This window comes from Mobula hypostoma, chromosome 9 (assembly GCF_963921235.1).
Source record: "Mobula hypostoma chromosome 9, sMobHyp1.1, whole genome shotgun sequence".
In the NCBI taxonomy this organism is placed as follows: Eukaryota; Metazoa; Chordata; class Chondrichthyes; order Myliobatiformes; family Myliobatidae; genus Mobula; species Mobula hypostoma.
This window is the reverse complement of record NC_086105.1, coordinates 110,232,517-110,245,618: the sequence shown is the minus strand read 5'-3', so window position 1 is coordinate 110,245,618 and position 13,102 is coordinate 110,232,517. Positions and strand designations below refer to the sequence as shown.

The 13,102-nt window shown below is 40.8% G+C and overlaps 1 protein-coding gene across 1 annotated transcript in view; it reads left to right on the top strand.

Moving 5' to 3' along the window:
• Positions 1-13,102, top strand: part of LOC134351946 (uncharacterized) — a 315,363-nt gene that overhangs the window by 290,719 nt on the left and 11,542 nt on the right. Inside the window, exons 179-182 of the mRNA XM_063058888.1 lie at positions 3,423-3,610; positions 4,081-4,171; positions 6,058-6,175; positions 12,263-12,444. Of these exons, the coding sequence (XP_062914958.1) occupies positions 3,423-3,610; positions 4,081-4,171; positions 6,058-6,175; positions 12,263-12,444 (579 nt within the window). The remainder of the gene's footprint in view (positions 1-3,422; positions 3,611-4,080; positions 4,172-6,057; positions 6,176-12,262; positions 12,445-13,102) is intronic.

The following is a 13,102-nucleotide window of genomic DNA, read 5'->3' as shown; positions in this document are numbered from 1 at the left end:
TAATGGCCACCACTTCATAGCTCCAAGTACTGATCCACGCTTTGTTCACAATCCTCCTTGCATTAAAATGGACACATCTCAAACCGTCCATCTAAACGCGTCCCTTATCAATCGCCTGCCTATCCTCCCTCACACACTGTCTCCAAGCTTTCTCTATTTGTGAGCCAACCACCTCTTCCCCAGTCTCTTCAGTTTGGTTCCCACCCCCCAACAATTCTAGTTTAAACTCTCCCCAGTAGCCTTAGCAAACCTCCCCGCCAGGATATTGGTCCCCCTCAGATTCAAGTGCAACCTGTCCTTTTTGTACAGGTCATACCTGCCTCAAAAGAGGTCCCAATGATCCAGAAACCTGAATCCCTGCCCCCTGCTGCAATCCCTCAGCCACACATTTATCCTCCACCTCATTCTATTCCTATACTCACTGTCATGTGGCAAAGGCAGTAATCCCGAGATTACTACCTTTGCGGTCCTGCTTCTCAACTTCCTTCCTAACGCCCTGTACTCTGTTTTCAGGACCTTGTCCCTTTTCCTACCTATATCATTGGTACCAATATGTACCACGACCTCTGGCTGTTCTCCCTCCCACTGCAGGACATCCTGGACACGATCTGAAACATCCCGGACCCTGGCACCTGGGAGGTAAACTCCCATCCGAGTTTCTTTCCTGCATCCACAGAATCGCCTTTCTGACCCCCTAACTATAGAGTCCCCTATCACTACTGCCATCCTCTTCCTTTCCCTACCCTTCTGCGCCACAGGGCCAGACTCTGTGCCAGAGGCACGGCCACTGTTGCTTCCCCCAGGTAGGCTATCCCTCCCATCAGTACTCAAACAGGAGTACTTATTGTTCAGGGGGCAGCCACAGGGGTACTCTCTAGTACCTGACTCTTCCCCTTCTGACTGTTACCCACTTGTCTGTCTCCCGTGGCCCCGGTATGACCACCTGCCTATAACTCCTTTCTATCACCTCTTCGCTCTCCCTGACCAGACGAAGGTCATCGAGCTGCAACTCCAGTTCCCTAACATGGTCCCTTAGGAGCTGCAGCTTGACACATCAGGTGCAGATATGGCCGTATAGGAGGCTGGGAGACGCCAGGACTTCCCACATCTGACGCTGAGCACAGAAAAATGGCCTCACACACATACTTCCTTTCCACAATTAACACAGGTAAACCTACATTGCCTCATCTAAGCCCATTGAGTCAAAGCCCTCTCATTCTGCTACCTTCACTCCGCTGCCTGCTGGATATGGCGGTCTTTAAACTTTTTCCGCTCTACTGGCTGATGTCACGAACCTGTGCAGTCTTGCCTCTCTTTTACCCCTAGTAGTAAAATGCCTTCGCTCCGAAAATCCTTAGCCGTTCCACTCGCGGCCTTCTTGCTTCGAATGCAAGGTTCGAGATCCAATATTAACCCCTGTGGAATACACTTGTCGGCAGCAGCCAGCCAGAAAAGGCCCCCTTTATTCCCACGCTTTACCTTCAAAACCAGCCAGTCTTCTGTCCATACTAGTATCTTTCCTGTCAGTCACATGTGGCACCTTGTCAAAGGCCTTCTGAAAATCCAAATAAACAACATCTTTTGAATCTGATTTTTTTATCCTACCTGTTACTTAAATAATTCCAATAGACTTATCATACAAGATTTCCCCTTAAAGAAATTTTCCTATTTTATTGTGTACCTCTAAGTACCATGAAACTTCATCTTTAATAATGGACTCTAACATCTCGCCAAGCACTAAAGTAAGGCTTACTGGCCTATAATTTCTCACCTCCCTCCCTTCTTATAGAGTGGAGTGTCATTTTTAATTTTCTAGTTCTCCGAAACCATTCCAGAATCTAGTGATTCTTGAAAGATCATTACTAAAGCCTCGACAATCTCTTCAGCTACCTCCTTCAAAACCCTGGGATGTAGTCCATCTGGTCCATCTGACTTGGGTACCTTCAGACCTTTCAGCATTCCCAAAGACCACCTTAGTGACAACAATTGCACTCATTTCTGCTGCCCCCCCCCCTACACTCTCAAGAGGACATCTATTGCTTCCTTGCCTGTGAGAGTATTTGAGGGCAAATCTCACATAAACTGCTGGAGGAACTCAGCAGGTCAGGCAGCATCTACGGAAAAGAGTCAACGCTTCAGGCCAAGACATCGACTGTACTCTTTTCTATGGATGCAAGCTGGCCAGCTGAGTTCCTCCAGCGTTTTGTGTGTGTTGCTCGGATTTCCAGCATCTGTAGATTTTCTCATTTGAGCGTAAATCTACTGCATTCCTCTAAAAATCTAAATAATTAAGTATCCCGTATTAAAGTTATGCTTATAATCAGGTAAACATTGAAATATTCAAAAATATAAAGCAAAATAATAATGCTACAGGAATTGCAATGACCTGCACATATTTTTTCCAAAAGCAATTATCTTCTGCACATTGAAATTTGAATATTATTTTCCTTGGTTATTTATTCATTAAAGCATACTATCCATGAAATATTCCTGTTTATAGAAGCTCAGTAACTGGCTTGCATCAAGGTGATAAAAATGCCTCATAGTTTTGCATTCTTCATCTCCAAAGAGTTTGCGAGTTGTCTTTTCTTGCAAACTTTTTGCACTATTTGCTGGGTCTGTGGTGTGAAAAACCAATAAACATTTTGGCTGCAGAACTGTGGAGATGCGTCAGATTCACCATATTGTTACATGTTTGGGATCACCATTGGCAAAACAGTAACTGAAGGTTTCCAGAAGCGTGGAACCTAAATGCAGGTTTACAACATAAATGTAGGTTTATCTGCAATGAGGAATTCAGATGAAACCAGTTTATCCAAATAAATTATTAGGGCATGGAATACACAAGGTGAATAGAATAGGTGGTTCTAAAGAGAAGTTAAATAAGCAACTTTTCAAAGAAAGGGTAAGCTAGTGGGGCTAGATAAAGAGAAGTAGGGAGAAATTTGCAAGTAGCATAGACCCAATGTGGCAGGTTCAACCCAATGACCCATTTCCCTACCCATTGTGCTTTCCCCTATTCCTTCTTCACCTTTCCTGCCTATCACCTCCCTGCTTCCCCTCTCCCACCCCTTTATCTTTCACCTTACTGGTTTTTCACCTGGAACCTACCAGCCTTCTCTCTCCCACCCTCCCCCCACCTTCTTTATAGGGCCTCTGCCCCTTCCCTCTTCAGTCCTGATGAAGAGTTCCGGCCTGAAACGGCGACTCATCGTTTCCACGGATGCTGCTGGACCTGCTGAGTTCCTCCAGCGTGTTGTGAGTGTTGCTTTGACCCCAGCATCTGCAGAGTATTTTGTGTTTATGACCTATTTCCCTTCTGTAGATGGTGCGCATTCCCTGGGCATGGAATTTTGTATACCCATAAAGCACTAAGTACAATGGAGATTAACATAATATTTTTCTTACTTGCTTTCTTACAGAATATTTCAGGTGAAGGCTTGTCAAGAGATAATGTGATGATACTGAATAATCTAGTCTGTGACTATGATGGCGACATTACCAAAGCGGATATTTCTGTATTAGAGGCTTTGAAAAATTGCAATGAATATACATCTGATCAACAGAATGCAATTAATACCTTGCTTAATAATAGAACACACATATATGGGTGAGTTTAAAATTACCATTTTTTTCATATGGAATGTTATTAAAGGTTGTCTATTAACTAATATTCTTTCAGCCTTGTATTTTAAGTTCTACTAAAACCTGATGTTTCGAAGTTTCTTGTGTCAAACATGAATCATCTGATAGAATGATGCTAACACAATGAAGTGAGAATTTAGTGATATCCTTTTTTATTAAGTAACAAAGGGAAAACATGTTTGAAAAGCTGTAGGTATTATAAGACCAAGTTGAAGACTGATCTTTGTTTTGAGTCTGTTTTTGTAATATGTAGTAAATAGAACATCTATCATATGTACATTTCATACAATTCAGCTATGTAGTTTTAAACACAGTCTTCGAATTCCTATTGCTATGAAATATTTTAAAAGTAAATTTATCTAAATAAACTACTTGAATGGTAGAATTAATTTTAAATACTGCATTATAATTGTATAATTCTCAATTTCTCTTCAGTGATATCTCCACATGGAATACATCCACCCTAGAAAATTTGGGAGCACTTGTGTTTGCTCTGAATGGAAATACGTGGAAGAAAGTGAAGGAGGTATAAAATTATCAAAGCCTTGAACCCGTGTTATATTAAAATATGTGATAAATGTGCTGGACCCTTACATGATGACATCTGGCTTCTGGTGTTGTTATTAGTTGATTTGTAATGGGGAAAATTTATATAATTTCCTCCTAAGTCTACCCTTAACTACAAGACTAATAGTTGTAACTGGGGAATTAATATGGGTTAAACAATATTACTGGGAAAACTAAGATCCTGGATAATCAGACTGTTTTAAGAGCAGGGTGGTTATGATGCAACTGTACAGGGTACTGGTGAGGCTACACCTGGAGTACTGCATGCAGTTCTGACCTCCTTACTTGAGGAAGGATATACTGGCTTTGGAGGCAATGCAGAGGAGGTTCACCAGGTTGATTCCAGAGATGAGGGGATTAGACTACAAGGAGAGACTGAGTCGCCTGGGACTGTACTCGATGGAACTCAGAAGAATGAAAAGAGATCTTATAGAAACATAAAATTTTGAAAGAGGTAGATAAGACAGAGGCACTGGTAGGTGAGACTAGAACTAGGGGACATAGCCTCAAGATTCGGGTGAGTAGATTTAGGACATAGATGAAGAGGAACTGCTTTTCCCAGAGAGTGGTGAATCTGTGGAATTCTCTGCCCAATGAAGCAGTGGAGGCTACCTCAGTAAGTATATTTAAGACAAGGTTGGATAGATTTTTGCATAGTAGGGGAATTAAGGGTTATGGGGAAAAGGCAGGTAGGTGGAGATGAGTCCATGGCCAGATCAGCCATGATCTTATTGAATGGCAGGGCAGGCTCGACAGGCCCGATGGCCGACTCCTGCTCCTATTTCTTATGTTGTTATGACTCTGAACATCTCTTTGCTGTTGGCTGCTGAAGGAAGTGTCTTCCTAATTTGATAGCCACATTCTTGTGTTACCTTATCATACAACCTCTATAATTACATAAAATGAGTTGGTACTTTTCCTTCACCTCTCTGAAATTTCACTTTAATTACATTCATGAAGGCTAACCAATAACCATTTACAAGAATCCTCCTCTTCAATTTTTTCGGCCTCTTCTATGTTCAATGTCTTCAGTTTTTCTGCAGGCAGTGCAAATGACTATTGTAGTTTTCTACTTTAAGCGCAAACTAAGAAAGCACAATATCGAATAGCAACAGTGGGTATTTGTTGCTTCTGTAATACACAGGGCATCTCCAGAATAGTGCATATTGGCTTGAAGCCACTCCTACCTTAACTTTACCAAAGATGCATAAATCCCATTTCCACCCCTGAGCAAGCCTTCCACTGCACTCAAAATGAATTGCACTTCAAAAGCAAGAAAATCTGAAGTACTCCATGGCTTCACTTCAAGGACCTCTGCAAGCGTGATATGAAAGCCTTAAAAATCAACACAGAGTGCTGGGAGGGTACAGCAGATGACCGCACAAATGGCGAGGTACTCTTCAGCAATGCCTAGAGCAAAGCGAAAGAGTGATCCTGAGTCAGTTTGAGGAGCGGAGAGCACAGCGGACAACAATTCCACGATGCCCTACACATGCAGCAACTGTGGCAGAGCCTACCGTTCCAGAATCGGCCTTAATAGCCACAGTCGACAATGCTCGACAAACCAGTAACTACCAGAGGCACAGTACCCATGGTCGACCACGACCGACGGAGGCCACACACACCATGGCCCAAAGTGAAGTAGTCCTTCATACAGTTGATTATTTTATTTGGAAAATTATTTTTAAAACTATATGTTTTCATGCTTACAGATATAAAGGAGATTATAGTGTGCCTTGAGTTCTGAGAAACGTGTTTTTTAACATGAATTTTAGCTCATTTTTCAATTTGTTTTTCTAGTGGAAGTAATATGGTGGTTTTTAAATGGTATTTTTCTGTCTACAGACTGTTGTCTTAGATGGCTTGAAAACATATGTGGGGAGACAATCCAATTTCCCAGTTCAAAGACGGCGAGATTTGCTCCAAAGGCTGTCCTTGCAAACAAGATCAAAACGTGCAACAGGTACGTGGTTTCTTTCTACACGTTTGAAATTTAGCTGGAGAGATCCCAGGAGGTTGGAGCGATTCCAGGAGATTTAGTCATGGAACACCCCATTCAAGTAAAATTTGCACGTTATTCAAAATGAGAGTGTATTTAGGTCAAAATGTGTCCATCTAACTCTACCAAAGCAGAGAGGTTTCCCAAGGATGCTTGATACAAGCGGACTTGTTTTAAATTTGTCTCGGTGCTAACATTTCGAAAGTATTCCCTCAACTTACAGACAATGAAAAGCAAATTAAATGCATTGTGTAAATTGCAACATTCCAGGAGGAAAATTGTGTTGTCTCCAGTAACAGTGTTCCTTAATAGATCACTTTAACTGAACCAGACGCTCTCTGTCAATAAATTCGTCTTCTGATGTTGACAATTCTCATATCACACATGGCAGAGTAGTACTTGAGATTAATATTGGAAAACTGTACTGCTACATGACTCTTTTTTTCAAATTGGGAGTCCTCATTGAGCATTCTTAAAAGTTAACTTACAGGTTGAAAAGAAGGCAAATGAAAGGTTAACCTCTATTTCAAGAGGACTAGAATATAAAAGCAAGGATGCACTACTGGTGTGTCAGGCATTGGTCAGGCTGCAGTTGGAGTATTGTGAACAGGTTTGATCAGGCATTGGAGAGGGTGGTGAAGAGGTTCATGAGAATGATCCTGGGAATTAAAGTGTTACCGTATCAGGAGAATTTGGTGGCTTTGAGCCTGTACTTGCTGGAATTAAGAAGAATGGCGGGGGTTGGGGGGTGCGGGTGGGTAAGGATCTCATTCAAATCTATAGAATATTGAAAGGCCTAATTGATGCGGAGAAGACGTTTCCTGTAGTGGGGAGTCTAGGACCAGGAGGCACATCCTCAGAATAGATGGGCCTTCCTGTAGAATGGAGATGAGGTGGAATTTCTCTTGCTAGATGATGGTGAATCTGTGGAATTCATTGCACAGACAGCTGTGGAGGCCAAGCCATTGGGTATATTTAAATCAGGTTGATAGGTTCTTAATTTGTAAGGCTGTCAAAGGTTATGGGGAGAGGTCAGAAGAATGGGATAGAGGGGGTAATAAAACAGCCATGATGGAATAGCAGAGTAGACTCGATGGGCCAAATGGCCTGATTCTGCTCCTACGTTTAATGGCTTTACAATGACAACAATAAATTCCGCAATGTATAACATCCCCCAAAAACTGAAGGTCCCAAATGGAGATTTAAAGGGGTATTTTTTAGAACTGGGAATAAAAGCAGAGAGGTTTATGGAAGAAATTCTAGAATTTGAGGTCCTGGCAGCCAAAAGCAAGGCAACTAATGGTGGAGTGATTAAATTCAGGGATAGTTAGTGTCCAGTATTAGAAGTGAACAGCTATTATACTCCTGGAGAATGAAGATGAGACTATTGCTGGAACTGAAAATGAATATGAGGATTTCAAAAATGCATATTGGTTTACAGAGTTAATTTAGACCATCAAAATTCAATTCAACTGTGAGAATAACAAAGGGAAGCCAATCAGGAGTCTGCTGGTTTTAGATAAATGATTTCACAACAAGTGAGCTGAAATAGAGTTGGTGTATAACAATGTTACGGAAATGGAAATGAGTAGTCTTGGAGATTATTCAGATATGTGATCCAAAGTTCCTCGCAGGAGCAATTAAGGTACCGATGTTGTAGATATTACAGATATTTACCCAAGAGGAGATTGCATTGCATTGCTTGTCAGAGAAAATATTACAGCGGTGCTCTGGCAGGATAGGTAAGAGGGCTCATCTAGGGAGGCTATTTAGGTGGAATTGAGGAATGAGAAAAGTGTAGTAACACTTATAGGTGTGTATCATAGACCACCTAATGGGGAGCGAGAAATAGTGGAGCAAATTTGTAAGGAGATAGCAGATATTTGTAGTAAGCACAAGGTTGTGATTGTGGGAGATTTTAATTTTCCACACATAGAGTGGGAGGCCCATACTGTAAAAGGGCTGAATGGTTTGGAGTTTGTAAAATGTGAGCAGGATAATTTTTGCAGCAATACATAGAGGTACCAACTAGAGAAGGGGCAGTGTTAGATCTCATGTTAGGGAATGAGATAGATCAGGTGACGGAGGTATGTGTTGGGGAGCACTTCGGGTCCAGTGATCACAATGCCATTAGATTCAATATAATTATGGAGAAGGATAGGTCTGGACTCAGGGTTGAGATTTTTGATTGGAGAATGGCTAACTTTGAGGAGATGTGAAAGGATTTAGAAGGAGTGGATTGGGACAAATTGTTTTATGGGAAGGGTGTAATAGAGAAATGGAGATCATTCAAAGGTGAAATTTTGAGGGTACAGAATCTTTATATTCCTGTTGGGTCGAAAGGAAAGGTTAAAAGTTTGAGAGAGCCATGGTTTTCAAGGGACATTGGAAACTTGGTTCGGAAAGAAAGAGATATCTATAATAAATATAGGCAGCATGGAGTAAATGAGGTGCTCGAGGAATATAAAGAATGTAAAAAGAATCTTAAGAAAGAAATTCGAAAAGCTAAAAGAAGATACGAGGCTGCTTTAGTAAGTAAGTTGAAAATAAATCCAAAGGGTTTCTACAGTTATATTAATAGCAAAAGGATAGTGAGGAAAAAAATTGGTCCCTTAGAGAATCAGAGTGGACAGCTATGTGTGGAACCAAAAGAGATGGGGAAGATTTTGAACAATTTCTTTTCTTCAGTATTCAATAAGGAGAAGGATATTGAATTGTGTAAGGTAAGGGAAACAGGTAGGGAAGTTATGGAAACTATTATGATTAAAGAAGAGGAAGTACTGTCACTTTTAAGGAATATAAAAGTGGATAAGTCTCCGGGTCCTGACAGGATATTCCCTAGGACCTTGAGGGAAATTAGTGTAGAAATAGCAGGGGCTCTGTCAGAGATATTTCAAATGTCATTAGAAATGGGGATGGTGCCGGAGGATTGGCATATTGCTCGTGTTGTTCCATTGTTTAAAAAGGGTTCTAAGAGTAAACCTAGCAATTATCGGCCTGTGAGTTTTGACGTCAGTGGTGGGTAAATTGATGGAAGGTATCCTTAAAGATGGTATATATAATCATCTGGATAGACAGGATAGACAGGGTCTGATTAGGAACAGTCAACATGGATTTGTGCGTGGAAGTCATGTTTGAAAAATCTTATTGAATTTTTTGAAGAGGTTACTAGGAAAGTTGACGAGGATAAAGCAGTGGATGTTGTCTACATGGACTTCAGTAAGGCCTTTGACAAGGTTCCACACAGAAGGCTAGTTAGGAAGGTTCAGTCGTTAGGTATTAATATTGAAGTAGTAAAATCGATTCAGCAGTGGCTGGATGGGAGACGCCAGAGAGTAGTGGTGGATAAGTGTTTGTCAGATTGGAGGCCGGTGACTAGTGGTGTGCCTCAGGGATCTGTACTGGGTCTAATGTTGTTTGTCATATACATTAATGATCTAGATGATGAGGTGGTAAATTGGATTAGTAAATATTAGATTATGAGGACACTCAGTCCTCGTTTATTGTCATTTAGTAATGCATGCATTAAGAAATGATACAATGTTCCTCCAGTATGATATCACAGAAACACAAGACAGACCAAGTCTAAAAATGACAAAAACCACATAATTATAACATATAGTTACAACAGTGCAAAGCAATACCGTAATTTGATAAAGAACAGACCATGGGCACGGTTAAAAAAAAAAGTCACAAAATCCCGAAAGCCCCATCATCTCACGCAGATGGTAGAAGGAAGAAAAACTCTCCCTGCCATGAACCTCCAGCGCCGCAAACTTGCCGATGCAGCACCCTGGAAGCACCCAACCACAGCCGACTCTGAGTCCGTCCGAAAGCTTCGAGCCTCCGACCAGCCCTCCAGCACCGAGCACCATCTCTGCCGTGCACTTTGACCCCAGCCCCAGCCACCAAGCAACAGGCAAAGCCAAGGATTCGGGGCCTTCCCCTCCGGAGATTCTGGATCGCACAGTAGCAGTGGCAGTGAAACAGGCATTTCAGAAGTTTCTCCAGATGTTCCTCTGTGCTTCTTACGTTCGTCTCCATCAAATCAGGATTGTGCACGGCATCCTACTTAACAAATAACAGATATTCATTCCGGAGTGGCCGCTGCACACTGCGTCACGCCACCATCTTCTCTTAGTATGCAGATGATACTAAGATAGGTGGCATTGTGGATAATGAAGTAGGTTTTGAAAGCTTGCAGAGAGATTTAGGCCAGTTAGAAGAGTGGGCTGAAAGATGGCAAATGGAGTTTAATGCTTTTAGGTGTGAGGTGCTACATTTTGGTAGGACTAATCAAAATAGGACATACATGGTAAATGGTAGGGCATTGAAGAATGCAGTAGAACAGAGGAATAACAGTAGAACTAGGAATAATGGTGCATAGTTCCCTGAAAGTGGAATCTCATGTGGATAGGGTGGTGAAGAAAGCTTTTGGTATGCTGGCCTTTATAAATCAGAGCATTGAGTATAGGTGTTGGGATGTAATGTTAAAATTGTACAAGGCATTGGTAAGGCCAAATTTGGAGTATTGTGTACAGTTCTGGTCACCAAATTATAGGAAAGATGTCAACAAAAGAGAGAGAGTACAGAAAAGATTTACTAGAATGTTACCGGGGTTTCAGCACCTAAGTTAGAGAGAAAGGTTGAACAAGTTGGGTCTTTATTCTTTGGAGCGTAGAAGTTTGAGAGGAAACTTGATAGAGGTGTTTAAAATTATGTGGGGGATAGAGTTGACGTGGATAGGCTTTTTCCATTGAGAGTAGGGGAGATTCAAACAAGAGGACACGAGTTGAGAGTTAGGGGGCAAAAGTTTAGGGGTAACATGAGGTGGAACTTCTTTACTCAGAGAGTGGTAGTTGTGTGGAACGAATTTCCAGCAGAAGTGATAGGGGCAGGTTCGATATTGTCATATAAGGTAAAATTGGATAGCTATATGGACAGGAAAGGAATGGAGGGCCATGGGCTGAGTGCAGGTCAGTGGGACTAGGTGAGAGTAAGCATCCGGCATGGGCTACAAGGGCCAAGATGGCCTGTTTCCGTGCTGTAATTGTTATATGGTTATATTGTTATAAGGAAATGAAAGCAGTAGCCTTGAATGGAGTTTAAGGCAATATTTAGTTGAAGTTTCTACTTTCCTGGATGTTAATTAAGCGGTAAGAGTAATCATGGCAGAGTGACTTACTCTGAAAATTTACACATAGTTTACAAATGTTTCTAAAAGGCAGCATGAAAATCAGAAATAGGAGTAGAATACGTAGAAGTACTTAGGAAGCACAGTATTGAGGTGTAGACACAGAGAACAAAACCTTTTACAAATGATTCCCTGGCCTCAACCACATAAGAGTGGAACCAGTCAAGTGCAAAATCAGCTAGCTAAGCATCAAGCAAAAGGATTTGAGGAGCACAGTTTGTCAAATACAACCAAGACTACATACAGGTCAAGAAGGAGAATTCACATTGGGACATACCAATGAGTTTATGAGCCATTTTGATTACAGTGACAGGAATGGAAATTTGATTAGAGCTCAAAGTTTTGATAAAAACATCAAAGGCTACAACATGCAAGAACTTCAGCAAATAGTTGCAGATACAAGATAAAGGAGAGGTTTTGTGAAGAATAGGACAATACCAATAGGAAAGAACTGTTTAAAAGAAAACTAATGCAAGTAACGTGAGGGAATTTGAATGGCCTGCAACAGAGGGAGCAGAAGACAAGTCTCATGGATAAAATTTCAGAGGGGATGAAGGGAAATGGAAGATGTTATGTTTTGTAACTCCAAAACATTAAACTAACTGAAAGAAAAACGCAGAGCCAGGAGTTTTGCTTTACATTGTTTCTGAGGCGTACATACGATATGGTGGCGTAATGACGTATGCCATTCATGTATTTTTATACATAACACGTAATGACTTATTTAAACAAAGAATGTTTAAACAATGTATTTGCAATATTGATCAAATATCACTGAAATATTAGGTACATAACAGGAAGAGAAATGAGAGAATGAAATGTGTTCCTCAAGATGAATCATATGATTGTATTTACAGGATGTACAATTGGTGAAATAACAGGATCTATGACATTTGACAGCACGCTACCTGCGCAATACGGAGCAGCAGATTTAGAAAAATGTCTGAATAACACTGTTCTAAAGGATTACCTGTTTCAGCTTGGAAGTCTTGCTTTCTCTGAAGCACAACTTGGAGTTTTAAAGGAAAAATTAAATCAGGTAAAGTGGATGGTTTAAAAATAAACCGCAGGTTTGAAAGAAACCAATGATATTAGCATTTAATGGCCTCTGTATGTGTCCATTTAACAGACTCTGTTAGATGTACAATTTGAATACAATTTTCCCATGACGGAGGGAGAAAGTACATTGAAGGGAATTCCATGCCAATCATAAGTTTCACACTTTTATAATAATTACTCTGAGAAGTTTTATCCTTATGTTTGCTTATTTTACTATGCTCCATAACATTCTTTCCTTCATGGCCACCATTTCAAGAAATAGCTTCAACAACATAATTCAAATAGTAAAGTAGTTATTTTTTTGGAGAAACAATCTGGGCAGTACATTCTACTTGCACAGCAGAGAAAGCAATATAGCGAGGGAGACTGGCTGGTATAAGAACAGAGTAACAGCGGTAGGTCTGTTTAGCTCACTTGAGCCTTTCCATCATTCCTTTTGAAAAGGACTAATTTGTTTTAATCCTGTCTTTGCTTACTGCTAGAATTTAGTTAGATAAGACTTTCAGTCTTGTAATTAAAATTTTAATTGACCTTGCTCTTGTAACATTTGTTGGAGGTAAAAAAAAAATTGCCGAGTATTTAGATTTCAATATTAACTGGAATAACAAATGGAATTTTACCAATTCACAAGCACACTC